We start from the raw sequence: 23,645 nt of genomic DNA on the forward strand, positions 1-23,645 counted from the left end.
CTCCAAGAAACTTTTCACAAAACTTCATTTTAGATTCAATACAGTTTATTTTGGAAAACAACACGTTATCTTTTGATTACAAACAAATCAAAGGAACTGCAATGGGGCAAAAATGGAGCCTACCTACATTATTTTAGTAATGGGACATTTTGAAGAAATTTTGTATCAAAAATTTGAGAAGGAGCTAGACCAACACATTGGTAAATATCTAAAACAATCCAGGAAAAATATTTAGATGACTGCTTCATTTTCTAGAAAAAATCCGAAGGAGATCTTCATTAATTGTTTTCTTTAAATCTAAATATTCAATTTACCGTGATTTACTTATTGATTTTAACAACGGAAATAAAAAGAGCTACTTGAAATTTCATTATACGGAAGGTTTCACGCATCATAAGTCATTAGCTATCAATTTACATGTCATTAAAACTCATCCAGAAATTGCACATGTAAACAAACCGAGTTGTTTTGGACATTGGTGTAGTGTCACGTGATTGCAATTTCTATCTAAATATATATACAATGGGATTGATACACTGAAAAAAGAATTTGAACCGGAAGGTATTCGATGTCTGTGGTAAGAAATATGCATTAATAGAGAATGAATCTTTAAAAAATATATAGTTCTTGAAGACATCATCTTTCAATGAGAGGCTTCTGGCTCATGGTGTACGCACGCTGCAGTATTTACGTTCCCCTGCGCTTGCGTGGCTATGAAGCTGAAGGAAAACTCAATATTTTTGTGTTGGCCCAACGCGTAATTCTATTGTTCTCTTTTTAATTTGATTTATATACTTTAAAACACGAGTTCATCTTTTCATATGATATATAAAATATGTGAAATTTTGTTAATTGAACTCAAACTTTTATTGACGAGTGTTTAGAATTAAAAATAATGTTCAAACTAACGGTACTGTGAGCAAGCTCACAATTGATCCCCCCCGCTAAGAAAAAAATCATACTTAACGTAGTTTGCGTTTTGCTATTGTGCTATTTGTTAAACCGTCCATTATCTAGAAATGCATTATTTCTTTTTTAAATTGCTAAAGCTATTATGAGTACACAAACCAATTTCTATACTTTAAATTCCATTTTATTTCAACTTAACTGCTAATGCGTGAAGACATTTGTATCTTTATGATAACAAACATGACTGGAAGCAAACGATAATCCAAACGTCAGACAGCCATTAAATATTTGGTATACCGAGCCTGATTTTTCTACCGAAAATTTTTATTCCGCACAATTTTTTTTTTGGAAAAAAGATTAAATACATGGAGGCGGGCCATGTTCGGAGAAGCGGGCGGTGTTCAGAATTCTTACAATTAATTTGACTTCGCCGTACACAAACTAGATTTCAGTCAAATTCTACCTTCTTATAATTTCCATTCATACAAGACACGACACATATAAGAATTAAGCATTTTTTAAACTATGACTTTCAACTTGTCAGTGACCTTGACCTGCCCGAATGACCTTGACCCAGGGCCATGCATACAATGTATGTATTTAGCATGCAAAAATAAATAAAATTTAAAAAAAAAAATTTATGAACCAGGAAAAAAGGTAAAAGTCAATTAACAACAAGGTACAAAAAAATAATATTTATCGTTCACTTTGATCAAATTTAACACAAATTACATTTTACAGACTGATTAATTCTTTCTAAAAGTAAAGGACAGTTTTAGAGGAAAGCAAGTCTATGTATTTTGTAAGAATTTTTTTTTAACTTAGAATTATTATTCTCTCTCTCTCTCTCTCTCTCTCTCTCTCTCTCTCTCTCTCTCTCTCTCTCTCTCTCTCAAAAATTCTTCAAAATATCATAGTGGCTAATGGATGCAAGATATGTGTTATTCCTGCTGTGCTCACCCCAACGGAAGCACATTAAAACATATTAATATCATGATTATAACAAATAATGGATAAAATACGCTTATATAGTCTACAGAATGTAAAATGATTTCTAGATACAATGAAATATAACGTTATGTGTCACAATACGCAAAATTATTAACTGCAGCTATACAATAACAAGAATATCAAAGAGCAGAGCATGTATTTCATTGTTTACCCTCAGACTAAAATGTCACACTTACATTGATATAAACATAGCATGTGACTGCCTCATATACTTGGATCTCTATGTTTGTTCAGTGAGAATTAATATTCGGTAATATGGCCATCATTGGCCGATGCTTCGCCTACTTATTTCGACATATGAACTTATTTGAAATAGAAACCACATGCCGTAAGTTCTTGAACTATTTTGAGTAGTTGCCCTTTCAAATTCTTTAAAATTAGAGTACAGTACCGATCAGACCTAACTTAAAGTAAACCCCAACTAAACCCTGGGTTTACCTCCTGTGTTTTCTCTGAATTTAATTTGGATTTACTAGAGTAGGCTCAGATTAAACCCAAAGTAAACCGAGAGTGGACCCAGAGAGTAAACCCAGTCAGGAGTATACCCCTGAACGCAGACGCTAGCATTGTATTCGGAATATACAAGAGGCAGGAATTACAGGCAGTAGACCCAAAGTAAACCTCGAGTAAACCCAAAATAAACCCCAAGTAGACCCAAATTTTCAATAAGTAAACCCAGAGTAAACCCCAAGAAAACCTTAAAACTAAACCCGGGGTTTAGTTGTGGTTTATTCTGGTGTAAGGTTGGGTCTGATAAGTACTGTAGTCGCCCTTTGAATCTTACTTTATTTAATTTGAATAAATATATTCTTTTTTAAAGCATCGATCGACATTTTACAAGAAAATTGATTTGTAAGGTATGAAGATGCATTAATAATTAAAATACATATGTTAATGAGGTAAATATATTCTTAAAAATATTTTTTATTTTAAAAAATCTTATGTAACATATATTGCATGTCTTTTCGGGCAACAATACCAGAATTTTTGTCCATTTTGACAGGAAAGCCATGGAGTGTTATGTCGCCCTCTGTCATCGGCATCGGGCCACATAAAACTCCAGGGCTTTCCTGTCACCTCGAGGCAAATATTCTGTTTTGTCGCCCTCGAAGCCATGTAATATACCACTGTTCATATGAAATATTTACCTTAACGTTTATCTATCAGTATTCTTTCTTTACCTTTACAGACAAATCAGCATCACTTAAAAGGCACGTAGATGGAGAAGGATATATTTGTTTCAATAATCAAATCTTAATGAAATAAAAGAAGAAAGATGCGTTTTCATTGCACAATGGCTAAATTCTTATCAGATTCCATTCATATTGAAATAACATACAATGAGCATTTTTGTCCAAAATATATTGTCATAAATGTATAAGTTACAAGTACATTACATTTAGCAATTTTTTTTTCATTTTAAGGTGGAATAACACATCGTCACAAAATGGCTGACCTCTGATCGAAACGACATTTCGTTTCATTAAAAGAATTTTTTTTTATGGCAACATGTAACTTACTCCATAGCCGAGTAGATAAGGACTCGGTCTTGTGATCCGTACATCCCGAGTTTGAATCCCGCAGGGGCTTTTTGTTGTTACTTACTGAATTAATCTTTTTAGATAATCATTTTTTATCCCAAACTGCAATTTGTTCGCCTATTTGACATACATGTATGTATAGTTTTTTTTATCATTATATCTTTCATAAAAAAAATTACTGTAATATGACTGATTTTTCTGGGTGTGTTATTCCACCTTAACACATGATATAAAATGTAGAAAATTTCAACTCATTAAACAATAATATGTTGTTCATATTAACAGCCAGTGAAAACAATTAGGTTTTTTTTATTTATTGTTAAAATGACATCGCGTCATGACTTATTGATAGTAAATTCTGAAATTCAATCAAAATGCATGTGTTATGTAAGCAATACTAAATCAATTAATTTGTTTTCCTCTCAAGTTGACTGAATGTGACGTCATATGTACGTAAACGGTAGATGGGTGTCATTACTTTAAAGAGAGTAAATACATATTGATAAACAAACTGTCAATCCCCCATTTCGTGAATTCCTCTGAAAATATTTCTTTATTTTCTAAAAAGCACATTTGTAGTGTGTTACCTGTAAAATAAATTGGATTTTATAGTTGAATCTTCTAAACAAGAAATAATCAAAAACATTGAAAACTATATTCATTCGTAAGCATATATATATATATATATATATATATATATATATATATATATATATATATATATATATATATATACTAACCAAAAAATTCTTTGATATTCTGCTGCGATATAAAGTAAGGTGGGCCTGAAAGTAAAATAATTTGATTTTCGGTAGTTTTAACTTTTTTGGGAAATGCTAAAATTGAGAGATAATTGAGATTTAAACGCGCACCTTAAATGTAATTTGCATTCACATAACAGTTTGAGATAAGTTTACAAATCACTTAGAAGGTTATTACATTGTCAGCAGTTTACTTGGATACCTTTAAATTTGGTTTCGTCATACTCGAGCGTTTCAAGCAGATATCGACAGTCTTTTGTCATGAGACTCTTCATCAGTTCAGCATACCTTTTAAAATAAGAAGTGTACATAGACCTTACTAGTATTTGATAAGTCACAATGGTTATGGATTGTAAATTATTTTTCTTTATCGTGCTCCTTTGTGCATCATGTAACCACGAGGATTCAATTTGACTATATTTTCAATATTTTTTCTAAATGAATGAATGAATTGGAATATTGACATATTATACTTGTTCGTGAAATTGCAATATTTTTTTTTCAGTTGAAAGCGTGTTGCATGTGAAGATGTTGTTATCACAAAATATGATTTAATTTATATACCTGTGTCTGTCGCTTTTGTCGATGGCAACAAGGGATCCTCTGTCCCATATCGCTTCGTATTGACCGTCAAATGAACTAAATGTACGGAAGACCATCAACAATAAATATATAAGATCGGACAATAAAGGGGTTTTTTATAGTTGCAACACGGACACAACTTGTATTTTATTATACATGTTTTTATGCTTAGTTTTCTTAATTGGTAACATTTTTAGCCCTACTTTGATTTTCTCTTTATAGTTTGAGAATAAGTTGTACTAAGGCTTCTTTGAATGATTGTGTGCTGTTTCGATTTTGCTACGTTCAGATGTTAGCAAACTCATGTAGCCATATATTGCTCTTTTTTTAAATTTTGTTCCTTGAAATCTTGAATTTCATTAATATTTATTCTCATGTATATAAAAATTGTACTATACCTATTAAATTTGAATAAATCACAGCAGTACAGCTTGATTTTATTGTCATCACTCTGAAAAAGAAATGACGAGCATAATCAAAATTTTATTTACACTTTTAACGAGGCATAGAAGAAAATAGGTAACTTTGTTGTAAGTTGATAGATATGAGCCATAATTTAATGATTGGTCGTTTTGAACCACAAAATATCATGACAAAACTTCGATATTTCAAAAAGTTTGTTTTCACATAAAAATTAATTTTGTTTGATGGAAGTATATCCCTTTGGAGAAAATATAATATTGGAAATCTCTATACGATAAGGAATTTTGTCAACCCCATATACACACACATATATATATATATATATATATATATATATATATATATATATATATATATATATATATATATATATATATATATCCAAATCACAAAAGTATTTTCTTAGTGTCCGGTAAAATATAATAAAAGAAAAAAAGCAAAAAAAGCTTTCTTTTATATATATATATATATATATATATATATATATATATATATATATATATATATATATATATATATATATATATATATATATATATATATATATATATTCTTTCCCATTATTGAATTGCATTGGTAAATTTGAGTGATATTTACTCATAACACAGAAGACCCAATCACCAAATATGTTGCGTAGGAATACATTCAGTATTCCTTCAGCATTTCTCGAAGGACATGAACTGATTCTTCTAGGGACTTCAAACCGTATCACGAACTGATATTATACTAACGCTGATTAATATTTCATTGATACATGTATAAATATATTTTGACGGTTAAATGAATTCAATTGATTAATTTCTTTGTTTACCAAAAGTAAAGTTAAAACACAGAAAGAAAAATAAAATTGTGTTATTAGAATTTAAAACACTGTGCACAAATTTTGACAGCATTATTTAGCTGTTCCAATGGCTCTTCCGTTAATTTCGCATTACTCGTTGAATAAGTCAGAGCTTTTTAAAAAACAAATCATATTTGTGGGAAGGAAATAAATGTTTAAAAACGTAAATATAAGCATACAATCATTATTTTTTAAAAGATGTGGTCTCATAACTGCAACGGTGTGTGCAAACAATTATCATAACGCGCTAGCTATAATGAAAGCTTACTGTGAAAATTTCTCCCTCTCCATTCGGTAAAGGCCGCACTGAGTATGAGATGGTCTGCTCTTTGAAGAAGTCTTCAAACGCTTTCCTGGCGATATCCACACCAACAACTGTATGACCTTTATCCCAAAGCCTAGTATATGTATATAAGATTTACAGTTACACACTGACGGAAAGTAAGGGCAGTAGTTTTTCTTTAATTTGTTGTTAAAGGGCATGGAAATTGATCGAATTTTACCATTTCATATCAACTGTCTTTCCACAGAGGGGTAGAAATATTTTGATATTTTCTCTTCCATTGATCATTTGATCTGCATGGCTAAGAAGGCCTCTGATAAGTAAAAAAAGAAACTTGTCTGAAACGCACTGTGAACGTAAAAAAAACTCTTGTTTGTAGAATTCTGTCAAAAAAATCATACCTAGTGTTACTTATACAGTCAACTTGGTATGACCTATGTTATGAAAAAAATTAGAACCTCTTAGTTTCAAATATTAATGTTAAATAAATGAAGAAAATAAAAGTCATTTTTACACACAGATGAACAATGAGTATGAAAGCGACCCTGAACTTCAATCGATATTGATGGTTTTTCCCTTTCCTGTCATTTCTTTAATCACATAGCGACCGCGATAAGGTGTTGACAAAACAAGGTCAGAATCATAATTCAAAGTTTGTCGAGTAGTAAGTAAACCAAAAAGTTATTTAAGATATTTATTCTTAAAATCGTAAATTAGATTTAGATACAAATTATGATAGTATCGATAGAGAGTATACTAAAGTCGCAAAAGATAGTTGAACTTATTGAGATAAACGTCATCTCTTGAAAAGTGACAGTACATGTTGTTATACTTTCATGTTAAATACTGAAATCTGATTGGTTTAGACGCAGTTCATAGTCCGTTCTATTACCCTCAGCGTTAGCAACGCACTTAGCAACGGGTAACATTACAAATTGTTACATGCGCGAAAATTATGCGCGTACGGTTCGCCGTAAAATTCACGCTATTCCTATGTAAAAGCAGTTAAGTTTTCTTTAAAATTAAGACATTCAGTATAACAAAATAAATAGTGCCTGTTTGGTAGGATTTCAGTTGAAATTGACACCCCGAGAAAACCATTGTCAGCCTCCGCTTCGCGTCGGTTGACAATGGTTTTCTCGGGGTGTCAATTTCAACAGTTACCCTCCAAACAGGCACTATTTATATAATATCGCTTTTCATTAGAAGTAGTTGTTTTGAATGTGACGCTTTATCTTTGGCGACGAAGATATTTCGATTGACTAAACTAACTTAAAAATCAATCTGATTAGAATCAGATCCTCGATCCGCTTCTTGTTTCTCTATTGTCGCTACATGATGAGATCCTCGTGTATCGACAATAGAAAAACAAGGAGCGGATCAAGGATCTAAAAAATTGATTCTAGTCAACATGTCCCCACTTACTGATTTACATTTTGTTGATGGAATCCAATGTCGTTCGTTTCCCAGGCTTTAATCCAGTCACAGCCGGAATCGGACATTCTTGCTGTAAACGAATGCCATAATTTCTATTATAATGTTACATTAGTTGATGTAGTTTCGAAGAATAATAGATTAAAATGTTGATAATGCATACTAAAATAACCATAACCTTTAAATTAAAATTATTATAAATTTTACGAGCCTAATGCACTTACCGGTCCAATAGAAACTATGTAAATGCGATGGCATTTCCATACTTATTTTAAACATATGGTATATTAAAACGCAAAATAACAAATGAAACGGCTTACCTGTTGAAGACAAATGTGTGCAAATATGGAGTTGTATAATATTTAAATCGAGCGCATGGGAGTTTTCTAACGCAATCAAAACTTTCACAAAATAGGACATCCCGGGGTACATAAAGTACGATGCCGCATACACAGCAATGACCTACTGACCTTATTACGTGGTGTATTTGCCAAAGTTTGTTTAGTCTGTTTATAAATTTTACAATCAAACGGTTGGAGTTTTTCTGTGTTATTGGCTTTTTAATAATTATATCTAACCCAACTCGTTATCAATTAGCTGAATTCATCAATCCTGTAGTTTAATTAATCGAAATCACTGGCGGATTTTGAATCCCCCCCCCCTTTTGTCATTTTTTAAAAATCAAAAAATATTAAAAGTGCAGAAAAATCAGTTTTTGTTGTTATTTATCGATTTTATGATATGTCAAGTAAAGCTAGAAAAACTCAAAAAAGCGTTTTAAACCTCCAAAACCAAAGCCCCCGTCTTTTGGTCCCCCTTTCAAAATATCCTGGATCCACCTATCATAAGGTACATTTGACCCCTTATCAGATATATTTTAATATAGAAAATTCTCCTATTTTCTACATATTGTGTCTTTATATTGTAATTGTGTTTCAAACTATTTCTGGAACAAAATGCACAAAAAGATACTAATATCTTTTTGTCACTATAAATCCCATTTTGCCGCAAGGAAATATTTTCTATCACTTGATAATCTGCTTCGTAAATATTCACACTTATCATGGCGACGAGCGAAATATCTATCTAGTTAAGGTCAAACAAATTTTACGTAACAAATCACTTTTCAATTAGAAATTTCTTTTGATGTTTGATCTACTCAATTAGTGTCAGGTCATCGGATTAAGCCCCTTTGTCTGTACCCACGCTTTACCTATCTTTTTGTCAAGAGGCCCTCGCAAGGGAATCCTTTCTTATTTTTATTGATACAATAAGTAATTAACCTATAATGTACCTCACCTGGACTAAGTCGATTTTTGTCCCAAGATCCCAGCGCGTCACTTTATGCTGGATCTTCGTGGAATAAATATCTTCATTGTATATCGACTCCATTTATCAATTACAGGTAGGACATTATTTTATATACATTTTTATATGCATTTTTATTACAACTATTTGTCTTTTTAAAGGGTAAAACGTTCAACTTTTTCTGTCATTGAATTTTACCTTATCTTGAAATTACATTTATATACATGTATATTACATGCTTTGATAAGAAAATATTGTTAGCCAAAAATATTAACTGGAATGTTTATTTTCTCAATCATTTTATGTTCATAATCATTTTCCCATCTGTTCTAATATTTTGTTATTTGATTTATTTTTGATTCTCTTACTTATCAATAATTACTATCCCCCGCTTCTCACTTTGATAATTGCTAAAGCGTCTTCCGGAATTACCACGTGATTGGTTCAAAATTTAGTCATTGTTTATACTTCCGCCTAAGAGGAAATGCGGGTTTTACAACTCTATTTCGTTAAGAGAATGCGTATTTCATTATATAATTACAATCGATCGTTCCTAAATTATAATGTAAGTGTTTAACATGTTCATTTTTATCTACGCTTTCTTTTATTTGAACTTAAGATCTATATTTAACTTGAATCACTCTACGTCTTTATTTCGGCTCGTCAACATAGCCGAGTACATGTGTACTCGCGCTAAGTATAGGTTCGTAGCTTACTACTACATGTAAACAAATATAGTTGACTTTTCAATAATTATGGTCCTCATCATAGCCAAGCGATCTCTCCATTTTAGTTAATTTTCCCCTTATTTTAATTTTTATTTATAATCATATGATATAGCTATGTACTTATAAAACACAGATTTAATGTGGTCAATATTCACTTAGCATGTGTATATGTTACAGTTGTGTTAGAGTATGCAAAGACTCATTTTTATTGTGGTCCTTTTTATGTTGCATCTCTATACATATTTTGTAAAGACTCATTGTTTAGTACTCTGTTTTATTTGTCATCACTTTTATCATTTGTTTATAAGTCACTTTATGCTGGATCTTCGTGGAATAAATATCTTCATTGTATATCGACTCCATTTATCAATTACAGTACAGAAAACCAACTTTAACAACAACAACCCTAAGCACGAAATACTTTTTCGTGACAAAGTCCTTATCATAAGGTACATTTGACCCCTTATCAGATATATTTTAATATAGAAAATTCTCCTATTTTCTACATATTGTGTCTTTATATTGTAATTGTGTTTCAAACTATTTCTGGAACAAAATGCACAAAAAGATACTAATAACCTTTTGTCACTATAAATCCCATTTTGCCGCAAGGAAATATTTTCTATCACTTGATAATCTGCTTCGTAAATATTCACACTTATCATGGCGACGAGCGAAATATCTATCTAGTTAAGGTCAAACAAATTTTACGTAACAAATCACTTTTCAATTAGAAATTTCTTTTGATGTTTGATCTACTCAATTAGTGTCAGGTCATCGGATTAAGCCCCTTTGTCTGTACCCACGCTTTACCTATCTTTTTGTCAAGAGGCCCTCGCAAGGGAATCCTTTCTTATTTTTATTGATACAATAAGTAATTAACCTATAATGTACCTCACCTGGACTAAGTCGATTTTTGTCCCAAGATCCCAGCGCGTCACTTTATGCTGGATCTTCGTGGAATAAATATCTTCATTGTATATCGACTCCATTTATCAATTACAGGTAGGACATTATTTTATATACATTTTTATATGCATTTTTATTACAACTATTTGTCTTTTTAAAGGGTAAAACGTTCAACTTTTTCTGTCATTGAATTTTACCTTATCTTGAAATTACATTTATATACATGTATATTACATGCTTTGATAAGAAAATATTGTTAGCCAAAAATATTAACTGGAATGTTTATTTTCTCAATCATTTTATGTTCATAATCATTTTCCCATCTGTTCTAATATTTTGTTATTTGATTTATTTTTGATTCTCTTACTTATCAATAATTACTATTCCCCGCTTCTCACTTTGATAATTGCTAAAGCGTCTTCCGGAATTACCACGTGATTGGTTCAAAATTTAGTCATTGTTTATACTTCCGCCTAAGAGGAAATGCGGGTTTTACAAATCTATTACGTTAAGAGAATGCGTATTTCATTATATAATTACAATCGATCGTTCCTAAATTATAATGTAAGTGTTTAACATGTTCATTTTTATCTACGCTTTCTTTTATTTGAACTTAAGATCTATATTTAACTTGAATCACTCTACGTCTTTATTTCGGCTCGTCAACATAGCCGAGTACATGTGTACTCGCGCTAAGTATAGGTTCGTAGCTTACTACTACATGTAAACAAATATAGTTGACTTTTCAATAATTATGGTCCTCATCATAGCCAAGCGATCTCTCCATTTTAGTTAATTTTCCCCTTATTTTAATTTTTATTTATAATCATATGATATAGCTATGTACTTATAAAACACAGATTTAATGTGGTCAATATTCACTTAGCATGTGTATATGTTACAGTTGTGTTAGAGTATGCAAAGACTCATTTTTATTGTGGTCCTTTTTATGTTGCATCTCTATACATATTTTGTAAAGACTCATTGTTTAGTACTCTGTTTTATTTGTCATCACTTTTATCATTTGTTTATAAGTCACTTTATGCTGGATCTTCGTGGAATAAATATCTTCATTGTATATCGACTCCATTTATCAATTACAGTACAGAAAACCAACTTTAACAACAACAACAACAACCCTAAGCACGAAATACTTTTTCGTGACAAATTCTAATTGAAAAGTGATTTGTTACGTAAAATTTGTTTGACCTTAACTAGATAGATATTTCGCTCGTCGCCATGATAAGTGTGAATATTTACGAAGCAGATTATCAAGTGATAGAAAATATTTCCTTGCGGCAAAATGGGATTTATAGTGACAAAAAGATATTAGTATCTTTTTGTGCATTTTGTTCCAGAAATAGTTTGAAACACAATTACAATATAAAGACACAATATGTAGAAAATAGGAGAATTTTCTATATTAAAATATATCTAATAAGGGGTCAAATGTACCTTATGATACACCACTGGAATGAGGTAGATATACATGTATGATACTACAGAGCGTTGCGTAGTTCCGTAGCTGAAATAAACAGAAAGGTCAAAACGTCCGGTATATTGCGAAACTTTGAAAAAATTGTGATTTGGTCAACTCATTATTTCAAAGGTTCGATGAAGCTTCGATCCCTTAATATTATCTCTTGAAAGATGATCAGCAAAATTCAAAAATTAATTTTGCAGATCAATTATGATAGGCCAATAGGTTTGAGTGTAGTTCTGTTATTTTACAGAAAAAGAACATTATTTGAACGGATTTCATATCCAGCATAAAGAGAGCATTCTATTGTTTATTTTAGTATCTTTCTTTTAATTAATTACATGTAATTAACTTAATTTGAAAAGTAAGTAAGATTTTCTAAATTACTGTTAATGTAGATAAGTACGATAGCTAAAATTAAAGAAACAGCCAAATCATATCCTACATGTATGAGACTTTGAATCTGACATCATCATGATTATTTTGTGCAGTCCGTGATTTTCCTTAGGTCGCGGAATAGGTTTCGACTGATCGATAAACAGGGCGTGTCAATTTTAGTCCTGTCAATTTCAGCCGCTGTAGATTTCGACCAATCGATAAATGGGGCGTGTAGATTTCAGTCTACTCTAGCTGTTTCTATAGAGCTAAAACTGAGTTTCCGAAAGAAATAGAGGAATTAATCTTCTTAAAACATCTTTGTATTAAAATATTTCGTTATTCCTATCTCCATGCACGCTCTGGGATGTATCCATGGGGGGTTTGGGGGGGGGGGGGGGGGTTACATTTACGTGATTGTACAATTCCTACCATAACTAGCGAAAACAAAACACACCACAAATGTTTTAAACTTTAGTGATATAGTTATACTATCTATATTTAGTGACAAACATTGCGCATATTCATGATGAATATGAAACATAGCTAAAAATCTGGCGATTTGTAGTATGCCCTACGGAAAAATTCAGGTTAACGTGTCGTAATTTCAACCCCGAATTTTTAAACAGAGCTACGTATCTACATCAATTAACATGAAATGAATTCCCAGATATCATTGTTGACGATATTCGTCAAAGTCTCCTCTAAAATTATAAACGGTGTTCTTCTCTTAGTAATTCGGAAAATTTGGCTAAAAATTCTTCTCAGAAACCTGTTTGTTTTACGAAAGACGAATAGGATCACATAAAAAAAAATAGTTTTATCTCGTTATTACGAATTGATTATTTCGTTATTACGAGAAAAGATCTCGTAATAACGATATCTTTTCTCGCAATTAAGAGATCTTTTCTCGTAATAACGAGTAAATTATTTCGTAATTACGAGTAATTTATCTCGTTATAACGAGAAAAGATCTCGTTATTGCGAGAAAAGATCTCGCTATTCGAGAAAAGATCTCGTTATTACGAGTTAATAATCTCGTTATTACGAGAAAAGATCTCGTTATATCGAGAAAAGATCTATTTAAAATGGCGGACCACGCAGTTTTAAAAAAAATTCAGAAGAAGGAGCAAAGCAGATTGATTAATTTAATTGAACTATTTATTAATAAGGATACATGTAATTTGTTTTCAGACTCCAAAATGTTGATATACAAAATCAATTATTTTCAATATATTTATAGGGTGTGTATGAACATATAAAACACAATTCGGGTAAATCCTGTATATCCATGATTGAAACTATATAGTCATTCAAGTAATCTGTGACAAATAAAATTGTGTTTTTACGACTAGGACTACCTGGTATTTACTTCGGAGTGGCATTATGATATTTAAGATGAAGAGTAGAATTACATGAAGTTCTTTCCACTTATTCATATTAGAAAGCATGTCAAATCCGATCATTTAATGTAAAAATTAATGAATAATGGCCGCTGTTATTTAAAAATTAATCAAAATTGAATTAACGTGTCTGGAAGAAAAAGAAAGAAAACTGAAAGGGTGAACCACTTGACTTGGATCCTTTTTTAGAAATGCACCATTTTATATAAATCTATTCTCGTAATAACGAGATCTTTTCTCGTAACTACGAGATAATTAACTCGTTATACGAGATCTTTTCTCGTAATTACGAGAAAATTAACTCGTAATTACGATATCTTTTCTCGAAATAACGATATCTTTTTCGTAATAACGAGATCTTTTCTCTTTAACATCCTTATAACTCCCCATTTCTAAAAAAAATGTGTTTCTTACCTTTACAAGGCCTAAAAATCCAACGGAACATCAAGCTGTTGATTTGAAATGTTTACTTTCGCGAACAGGAAATGTCTATTGTCAAGTCGTACACAAAATTTCTAATTCAAGTGTTGTAATTAACGATAACTTAATAAACATTGAACAAAATTACTTGAAAATAAATAGGGTTTGTCCTTTTACCCTGCTTATAAAGTATACGAATTTTTACAAACATGCATGCGAGGGTTTTCTTTGAATCTTGCTTATTAAAAGGCTGAAATGGATACACATACATACACACACATGCACAGCAGCGATGCTATATTCCCTTTGCAACAAGTTGCGCGAGGGATTAAAAATAAGAGGTAGACCTTATAGCACGTGATAATTTTTTAGGATTCATCAATGATATTATATTGTCAGATGAACAGCAGCAAAAATACCACGGTTAAATTATCTGTTTACATATGTGTTAAGATTGATTACTCAAAAATTAATACAAATAGTGGTTTACACCCTTGATGCCAGTATCACAAACTTACATAAAATATATAGATATTAAGATTGCTAAAATGTAATATTTATAAAGGAACCGGTATTAAGATATAAAACAACTACTGAGATTGTGACCATCTCGAGGGGTCCTGCTTTAATAATGGACAATAGGATGAAAAGCATTTCAGAGAATTCTGCTTTGACCTTGGCCTAAAACTTAAAACTTTTCCAGCTGGCATTGAACTTTTAATTCAATCTCATTACAGAGTCCCATAAATAAAGCCATTCTTGTTCAATCAATTCACCTTATAAAATGGTTAAATGTCACTACACATCGTTTAAGCTCTTATGTGAAGAACGAGTCAAATAGGTCTAAGTAAAAAGTATATGCTCTTAAAATAGGATTCTTGCGTGATCCAATATGACCTTGACTTTTGACGTACAAAATTCATTCAAGGTCACTGCACACCCTTTGACCATAGACACTGGGGTGAAGTTTGGGCCAGATTAGACCAAGCGGAGAGGAGATATGCCCCGGACATGGATTTTTCATATAATACTGCTATGATTTTAACCTCAGACCTAGAAACATGATTCACGGTCACTCTTTATCCAAAGGCATTCTGTGGGTAAAGTATGAGCCAGATTGGGCCAAGGGTAAAGAAGATATATACGCTCCAAACAAGCAATCTCGGAAGGACAGACAGACAGGACGAATTGATGGACGAAGAGACTGATCCGCAGAGTGGGGCGCTAATTAGCTGAATCGCGCGTATACAGACAACAACGGAAAAATGTATTGAAGATCTGTTTATTCCAACATATTTATCTCTCTCTCTCTCTCTCTCTCTCTCTCAGTTTTTCAAAGTGGTTAAATACAAGTTTTCGTACAGACTATCAAGTCCCCATGACCGATGTTTTTCTTCCAATGAATCCTTTCTGTCTAGTTTCATGATGTTAAATTTCTCACCTGCAAAAGATGACATGCTTTTATTATTTCATATCATGTTTTGTTTAAAATATGCTACTAGTAGTTTGCAATATGATCTTTCCTCTCTCCTCGGGAAAAGACACGGGGTTGATGTTATTTAGTTGCAATAGTGCAATAAATTATATAAAAAAAACTAATTATGACGTGGCAATAAATTATTTATCTAGATTGATAAACACAAAGATGCAATTTTCAAACGGAAGTCAAACGTACCAAATAAGTCGTAAAACTGCTGTTCGGAGACACAAAATGGTGGCCCTAAAAATAGGAATAGGATTTAAATATAAACTTTACCATATATTTTTAATGTGTGACTGTTGAAATTCATATCGTCAACTTATGCATGAGCATACATGAATACAAAAAATGTTCGCTTGCGCCAAACTGGCGGTGAAACAAACATGATGCCAATGAAAATATTTTCATCTTTTTAATACTTATTAGCCGGGCTGTCCTGGCTATAGGCAGGCAAATCGCCAATGTTACTATAAATAGCACAAGTAAACAAAAAACCAAACAGCGTCATGGTAAAGCTTCCGCTATACCAAATAGTTACATAAAGAGCCACGTTTTGTCAAAAGTGTTGGCATTTTGTTTCTTTTTTTTTAAATTTCGAATGAATCGTCTATCTTTTTTGGTTTTCTTATTAATAACGTGTTTTTAAAACATTACTATGCATTTTGGACACATACAATGCGCATGAATTTCCATGAACTACTTTGCTGCGCGATGAAGAAATGGGGATTGAATATATAATGCTTGTTGCAAAATTCAAGGCAGCAACTCTTGAACTTTTTAACTTCTACTAGACAGACATATTTTTTGTTTATAGCCGCTTACAAAATTTGGTCGCTCTCTGATGCTTTGCCGACATTAAAAGCATGAGAGAGAGAGAGAGAGAGAGACAGAGAGAGAGAGACAGAGACAGAGAGAGAGACAGAGAGAGAGAGAGAGAGAGAGAGAGATTTTCAGTCTTTACTACACAATATGCATAAAGACACACCAAAAGAGCCCGGCTTTAAGTACTTCAGTACTTTGATTTTTCATTTGAAATTAAGAAGTAATAAATGAAAATATTACCTGGAAACTTTGTCTCATCAAACTCCAATGTCTCCACTAGATAACGGCAGTCTGGGGCAAGCAGGCTTGTGATAAGTTTCACATAGCTGTAAATGAAACATTTCCAAGTTTGTGCTGATTATGAATTTTGCCATGTATCGGAGGTATTAATATTCATAGTTATAATAGTTTCAATCCTGCGTTATTTGCTTCTGTCCGTGATGATTTTCAACCGGAGCACCCATCTTTACCCCCCCCCCCCCCCGCAAAGAAACAGAAATGATTTTTCAAATTGGGTCACCGCCTTTCCGCCTAGAACTTTGACAAACTTCCTACAATCAATTTTGTTTAACTTGTGTTTGTTACATGTGCAACTGTACTGATACTTTGAAATACTATAACATTACCGCTGCCTGTCCTCTCTGTTAATGGCCACAAGAGAGCCTCGGTCCCAAACCGCATTCATCGACCCCTCTAAGTCGCTATCCAAAAAAAAACCAAGAAGTAAACAAATGTAACATTCTCTATATTCAGGTTTAATATGGTTTTTACGACCATTTTATTTAATTTTGTCAATAGGTTTGATTGTACCTCTTAAAGAGCATCGGTCCTAGTTTACCATCTTCAATATTTTGTGAGCATTAAAGTTATGAGACCGCATCTTTCGAAAAATACTTAAATATGCCAGTACCTGTTGAATTTAAAAAGGTCACAGCAGTAGAGCTTAATCCTGCCGTCTTCACTCTGAAAAAAAGAAAATAGGTAATTTAAGAGCTTGGTTCCTCATCCTATAAAAAAGAGCTTGGTTCCTCATCCTATAAAAAAAATAGGTAGCAAGAACACATCATTAAGTTCTACAAATTAAGTGTTTAATTGTGTCGGATTTGTAACACTTTCGTAGACTTACTGTCAACAATGATCCCAGTCCGTCTGGGAGGTCTGAGGCCGTGTACTTGATGGAATGCTCCTCGAAAAACTCCTCCAGGGCGGGCCGCGCTGCCTCTACCCCGACCACGGTGTGACCATGCTCCCACAAACTACGGGAGGAGTAATCAACTGTTATGTGTGGTATGACGATTGCAAATAATTTCACAGATACCATGTATACGGCACACAAAATTCCCAAAAATTAAATAAACATATTTTCACAATCGATACAATAGATTTATCGATATCGGTTTCAAACTGTAAGTTACGGATCGTAAAGTGTAGTTAACGATGTTAATCTATATTTCACAGATGTATACCATAGTTAATACGATAATCTTTGTTTTAGAGGTGTTAACTATAATTAATTAACATTTGTGATTCAAAGACATAGTTTATCTGATAAATATAGTTCTGCGATTTGGAAAACTATGATTTATTTTAATACTCTTAAGTATAAAGTAAACAAATGTACATTGTGGTTTACAGATGTGAATCTATATTAATCAGCACAATATATTGTTAACGTTTATTTATAGACAGACAAACTAAGATTAGCTTTCGTAAAGAATAATTACAATCACAGTCAATAAACCTAATTAATCAAATGTCAAATTTGTTTGGCTATTTGTTGTGAACTTTTGCGTGCCATGCATTTGCACATGTATGATTATACATGTACTCTATAGTCAATGGGCAATTACATGCTATGACAGAAACGACACGCATGCAAGGGGTTTTTTTCATTAGAGGAGCGGTTTTTTGTTTTTGTTTTTTTGAAAATAATGAAATTAGTTATTAAATTGGTAATATTATCGCCAAAAAATATCATGACGACCTTCTAAACCATGAGACATATAGGTATAGTGGTTATTCAGTTTCCCGTCTTTACCATTTCATGTCCAACGTTTTTCCACACAGAGGAAAGAAAACCTTGATATTCTGCCGGCCATCCACTAGTTTGTCAAGATGTTTTTCCAATAATCTAAATGTATTTAGTATATTAAATAAATCGAACATCCGCATTAGAATGGAATACCAGTACTATTTTTCTTTAAATGCTTTCATGCGAGATTGACTGTATCTATTATTTACATGATTTTTACAAAAAACTAAAACACATCACTTTAATGATACTATGTAAAATGTACAAAGAAGATACTTACGAATCGACATGAGATCTATGAAATCCAATTTTACGTTCTTCCCACCGTTTTTGCCAATATTCAGGGCTAACCTCGGTAAATTGGTTCTCTGCCATAGCTATATAAAATAAGATGTTTTGAATTTTAAAAATCTGGTAAAATCGATGTTTTCAAAACAGAAATGATACTAATTGTAGCCGTTATATATCAAATATATTTACATTCTACTGTGTTTTTCCATTAAAGTCTGCGATCTTTTTAATTAAATGCCTCTATAGTCTGTCCCAAGATAGTTATGCAGCACATTTGGACGATTTTTAATAAAAAATACATATACCTGTGAAAGACGTGCAATTGAAATCAATGAAAGGGAAAATTTTCAAGATAACTTCATTCACAAATTATCATTTTTCCCTCGAAAAAGTTCACAGGAACGAAAACAGATTTCTTACGACGATTCATAATGGGGAATATTTGCATCTTTTCTCCATTCGGAATACACTCGGAATAATACGTCGCAGAATTTTTCAACGTTAGAACCATTTTATCAAGAGCTGGGACTTTGGGTAGATTTGTCAAACAGCAATGTAACGTAGGCCGGTCTATTTCATTGTCAGCCACTCAGCCATGGCTCTTTGAAATCAACAAGATTTGTCTGGCTTTTGAGCTAAGACTACGCATTCGATGCACATTTCGCTTGAAAACCGCGTCATTTTGACGCAAGTCTAAATAGATAGCTACGTCAAACCGAAAGTCCAGGGTCTTGTTAAAATGGTTCTATCGTCCGGGCTTCATTATGGCTGATGCAATGCAAAATCCCCGAAGACTTTCTATTCTTAGTATTGTATTGAAACCCGACAAGCTAAAGGGGCTGCGTATAAAATTATATGTCATGTAAATAAGTGGTTCCCAAACATTAATTCTCTGTTACTTGTGTAAAATTATATTTCATACATGTTGTTAAAACTAAACGATTTGTTTGCATGAATATTTAGACAACAACCATATAATTTTACAGCATATTATTAAATCAGATTTAAATACAGATTTGTTTTCCTCTCGCAAAAGCCTATATTTCGCTGTTATTCTCAGATTCTCACAGTTTACGGTCATTAGGCTAAGACCTACATTAAAATATAATTTGATTACTATTTGATTTTTCATCTATTATATATTTTATATCATGAACTTTACTCACATTATCTATCAAAGTTTCACTTGAAAAAAAAATCGTACAAACGTATTTAAAAATCATTCAAACGATTTCCTAAAGCGTACAAACGAGTTCTTAATCGTACAGAAGATTTTCTAAACGAATTTATAAAAATCGTTCAAATGAATTTTAAAATTTTGACAACAATATTCTTGATAGTACAAACGAATTTAAAAATCGTTTTATTTTTTCTGCCAATTTGAAATGACACCTATATACGCTGTCGTCGTTGTTGACACGACGACGTCAAAAATAATATTATTTTTAAGGATACATTAATACCATTTGGGGGGGGGGGGCATTTTACAAAAGCGCTGTCAATTTAATTACTCGCCTTATATTATTCTTTTACAATCATGTCTGAAGAACTTTTAGTGTTGATTTTTCTAACGTTAGGAAATCGGATGAACGATTTTTAAAGAGTAACCTATAAATCCACAGACTTCCGTTCAATATGCTTACTTTTCCCCCTATTGGCTTCCATAGATAATATTGCAAACTAGGATGTTGAGCTAGCACCTAGCTACTAGTTTACTAAAAGAACTAATATTTAGTGTATTATCTGATGAGGTACTTGGATGGTTTCAACATTTGAAAGTAAATAAAAGCATAAGTCTCACCTATGTGTAGAAATTCACTTCTGAAGTCTCGTACTGGTCAACTGGTAAAACTGGTGGCTTTTATGTAAACGGATTATTCTACAAAGAGAGATAACTTGTGATTAAATTATTACTCAAGTTGCACGTATTTCGGAGAATATGAGCGAGACCGATGAAGAAGGACTCAGGATAGCTAAAGAAGTTGCATTTGGGAGAGTATTCGGACATAAGAGATTTGAAAACATCTTACAAAAGGTGTGTAACTTACCTTAGTTTGATGCGATCTGGATTATGACCTCGTACATAACAAGACTAAACAGTATTTTTCATCTGAAGTAAATGTAGGACATCTTATCGAACTCAGTCACAAAGCTCAGGTAGTGTGTCTAATCGGTACGTTACGTAACAGATAGCACTACCTGTCTCGAAAACAGTTGTAGCTGGAGACTCTTTCTATATATGCAACAACAAATAGTATTCACTTACATATGTATACCATAATTGACCCAGTCATCGACAGAGTTCAATTTTAATTTTCGCTCAATCCATCCTTCCATCCATTTTTTCATCTTTCCTTCTATAATTTTATTGGCCACTGTGTACTGTTCTTTAGTGCGAGAACTCTTGGTTGGCACTAATAATTGTAATGCATCAATGCATTGTGTTAATATTGTTGTTGTTGTTTTTTTAGATATCCATAGTGTCGGGAGGTGGGGGTAATATCACCTGTGAATTTGAGGTAGTGGAAGACCACAGAAACAGCCATGGGACTTTACATGGAGGAATGATGTCTTTGTTAGTGGATGCAGTCACTTCGTGGGCCCTCCACACAAAAGTCAGGGACAGGAACAGCGCTAGCATAGACCTGTCGCTACGGTATAATTAGTATATTCATTTCTTTATAGGAACTAGGTGGTCAACAAGACACTCATCAAATCAACCCCTAAAACTTCAAAAACTTAAATATATTGCATAATAAAATATTGTTTAAATCAAATTAAAGGGGTTAATTTTGACCAGAGACAATATGTAAGGAAAAGTGTTTTCTTGTTCATCCGGGTTTTTTTTTATACACAGCTCTTCGTTTTCAGAAGATTAACATAGCCATAGAGTTAAATCATGGCCACGAATATCCAGTCCTCTTTAAGTGATATCGGGCACTGTCGCGATTTTGAATAACTTGCTATTACAACGTCGTTTAATGGAATCAAAAATTTTTATATAGTCTATAAAAGTCTATATACAAGTATCCGTGAAACAAGAAAAAGTTAAGGCTAGGGGTGCCTATTTCCTGATTTGAGGCCTGCCTCGGTACTCTATGTTCAGTGATATTTCCCATGAAGTAATATTAAAATATCAAACATCATATGTATACATATGGCATAATTCAAAATATTATAAATATCATAAGTTTAATCCAGTGCATATATTTAGATGTATGTAGTATCTCTTTTTCCTAGTATGTAAGAATTGCCATCAATATGCGTACAGTAACAAATGATGATACATGTGTTATACCGGTTTATACATACTTTGTAATTTTCACAACCGACCAGATAGAAAACACTTGTATTAATGTCAAGAACGACTTATAATCTTACAATTGCACTCCTTTTCACCAAAGATTCATCAAACCCGCTAGGGTGGGGGAGACGGCGGTCATTGAGGCGCGGACCACCCGCTGTGGACGACGGGTGGCGTTCCTGTCGGCGGAGATCCGCTCCAAGGAAGGCAGACAACTCCTGGCGGAAGGCTGGCACACCAAACTCCTCATGGGTCAGGCTTTGCAATATCTCAAAAATCTTATACATATTATTAGTACCACACTATCCCAATGGAATATTTCTTGGCTGCACAATATTTTTTTGGAGGGGGGGGTCTACTAGTACATACATGTGTATATTTCTCACAGTAATCTTTGTAACTTAGGGGTTACGCGCAGTAACTTTGTAAAGCCCGTTTCTATCTACCTGAGATGTGCTACAAACACACTGACTAACAAAAACGAAGAGAGTTCATCAGAGGGCCCTCGAATTTTTGATAGCATGTTGGTTTTTGTTCCTTTTGACCTTTTGGTTAACCCCCTAAAAGGAACCACATCAAATTACTTTTTTGCAGAGTGTGATCTACTGCATACAGCTGTACATGTATGATAATTTTTACAATACAACCTGCTGCTATCATGTTTTTGTCTGTTAAACACTTCTCTTTACAGCACCAGGGGCCAAGCTCTGACCAGTTTTACGGATGCAGCAAGATTAGCCTTGGGACCAAGACACGTATTCAGGGATACTGGGCTTCAGAGAGAATCTAGTGTATCATAATCCATGTGATGAATATCAAATCCTGAAATCCATGTTCATGAAACAAATAAATTTTGTTGATCAAAACTTGATTATTATTACCGGTATATCACCTGCATCAACGATTCAATATTATTGATATTGGGAAAGAAAATCATTCTTGTTTATGTGTTGTTCTGAATCAAAGTGTTGTGCTGTTGAAATATACAGTTTTCTCAATTTAAAGAGTTCTTGTTTACTTAATTTGCTAAAAATGTTTCTTGTGTGCACAAATAAAGAATCGTTGTTTTATGAAATCGAGTTGATTAACATAAATGAACCCATATCAAATATAGTTTCTGTGGTTTTCGAAGTGCATATACAATGTAACTCGGAGTACAATTCTACACAATACTCCGTGGTGTTAATTTGGATTTGTAATTTGGATGATTACGAAAGCTGCTGACCTGTCATCAACGCACCTGATTCACATGATCAGAAAAACCAAACTGGATGAAGATTATTGGTCAACATTTCGAAATTGTGGTCA

The 23,645-nt window shown here is 32.7% G+C and overlaps 3 protein-coding genes across 5 annotated transcripts; 1 reads left to right on the forward strand and 2 right to left on the reverse strand.

Annotated features, from left to right (window-relative positions):
- Nucleotides 1–3,183: 3,183 nt before the first annotated feature.
- Nucleotides 3,184–12,414, reverse strand: LOC128167387 (probable thiopurine S-methyltransferase). Of its 3 annotated transcripts, XM_052833086.1 has the most exons (10): nucleotides 12,198–12,411; nucleotides 8,106–8,624; nucleotides 7,777–7,858; nucleotides 6,572–6,664; nucleotides 6,337–6,466; nucleotides 5,203–5,255; nucleotides 4,787–4,861; nucleotides 4,425–4,510; nucleotides 4,202–4,246; nucleotides 3,184–4,048 (listed from the first exon to the last, which is right to left on the reverse strand). In XM_052833086.1, the coding sequence occupies exons 2-10, from the start codon at nucleotides 8,215–8,217 to the stop codon at nucleotides 3,936–3,938; spliced, it is 789 nt and encodes a 262-aa protein (XP_052689046.1). In that variant the 5' UTR covers nucleotides 8,218–8,624; nucleotides 12,198–12,411; the 3' UTR covers nucleotides 3,184–3,935. The 3 variants fall into 3 exon arrangements, with proteins under 3 accessions (XP_052689046.1, XP_052689047.1, XP_052689048.1); XM_052833087.1 differs by lacking the exon at nucleotides 4,202–4,246 and having other exon boundaries at nucleotides 12,198–12,414; XM_052833088.1 differs by lacking the exons at nucleotides 8,106–8,624; nucleotides 12,198–12,411 and adding an exon at nucleotides 8,010–8,085.
- A 3,262-nt stretch (nucleotides 12,415–15,676) lies between these two features.
- LOC128167388 (probable thiopurine S-methyltransferase) lies at nucleotides 15,677–21,209 on the reverse strand. Its single transcript, XM_052833089.1, has 10 exons — nucleotides 21,082–21,209; nucleotides 20,835–20,912; nucleotides 19,023–19,119; nucleotides 18,749–18,841; nucleotides 17,837–17,966; nucleotides 17,621–17,673; nucleotides 17,337–17,411; nucleotides 16,951–17,036; nucleotides 16,084–16,128; nucleotides 15,677–15,849 (listed from the first exon to the last, which is right to left on the reverse strand). Exons 3-10 carry the CDS (start codon nucleotides 19,115–19,117, stop codon nucleotides 15,734–15,736), a joined length of 693 nt encoding a protein of 230 aa, XP_052689049.1. The 5' UTR covers nucleotides 19,118–19,119; nucleotides 20,835–20,912; nucleotides 21,082–21,209; the 3' UTR covers nucleotides 15,677–15,733.
- LOC128167389 (acyl-coenzyme A thioesterase 13-like) lies at nucleotides 20,836–23,421 on the forward strand. Its single transcript, XM_052833090.1, has 4 exons — nucleotides 20,836–21,068; nucleotides 21,505–21,689; nucleotides 22,438–22,589; nucleotides 23,029–23,421. Exons 1-4 carry the CDS (start codon nucleotides 20,973–20,975, stop codon nucleotides 23,046–23,048), a joined length of 453 nt encoding a protein of 150 aa, XP_052689050.1. The 5' UTR covers nucleotides 20,836–20,972; the 3' UTR covers nucleotides 23,049–23,421.
- The last annotated feature ends 224 nt before the right edge of the window (nucleotides 23,422–23,645 follow it).

Source organism: Crassostrea angulata, chromosome 10 (genome assembly GCF_025612915.1).
Source record: "Crassostrea angulata isolate pt1a10 chromosome 10, ASM2561291v2, whole genome shotgun sequence".
NCBI classification, from domain to species: Eukaryota; Metazoa; Mollusca; class Bivalvia; order Ostreida; family Ostreidae; genus Magallana; species Magallana angulata.

Bases quoted from the DNA above. Each gene is read 5' to 3' on its own strand.
- LOC128167388 (XM_052833089.1), bottom strand. From the start codon at position 19,117: ATGGCAGAGAACCAATTTACCGAGGTTAGCCCTGAATATTGGCAAAAA. The intron at 17,674-17,836 runs GTAAGTCTACGA...TCTTTTTTTCAG, and splicing joins GACTGGGATCATTGTTGACA to AGTGAAGACGGCAGGATTAA. The intron at 17,412-17,620 runs GTACTGGCATAT...TTTTTTGGATAG, and splicing joins GACCTTTTTAAATTCAACAG to CGACTTAGAGGGGTCGATGA.
- LOC128167387 (XM_052833086.1), bottom strand. From the start codon at position 8,217: ATGTACCCCGGGATGTCCTATTTTGTGAAAGTTTTGATTGCGTTAGAA. The intron at 7,859-8,105 runs GTAAGCCGTTTC...ATTCGTTTACAG, and splicing joins CACACATTTGTCTTCAACAG to CAAGAATGTCCGATTCCGGC. The intron at 5,256-6,336 runs GTAAGCTTTCAT...TTTCTTTTTCAG, and splicing joins GAGAGGGAGAAATTTTCACA to AGTGATGACAATAAAATCAA.
- LOC128167389 (XM_052833090.1), top strand. From the start codon at position 20,973: ATGAGCGAGACCGATGAAGAAGGACTCAGGATAGCTAAAGAAGTTGCA. The intron at 21,069-21,504 runs GTGTGTAACTTA...TTGTTTTTTTAG, and splicing joins TTGAAAACATCTTACAAAAG to ATATCCATAGTGTCGGGAGG. The intron at 21,690-22,437 runs GTATAATTAGTA...TTTTCACCAAAG, and splicing joins AGCATAGACCTGTCGCTACG to ATTCATCAAACCCGCTAGGG.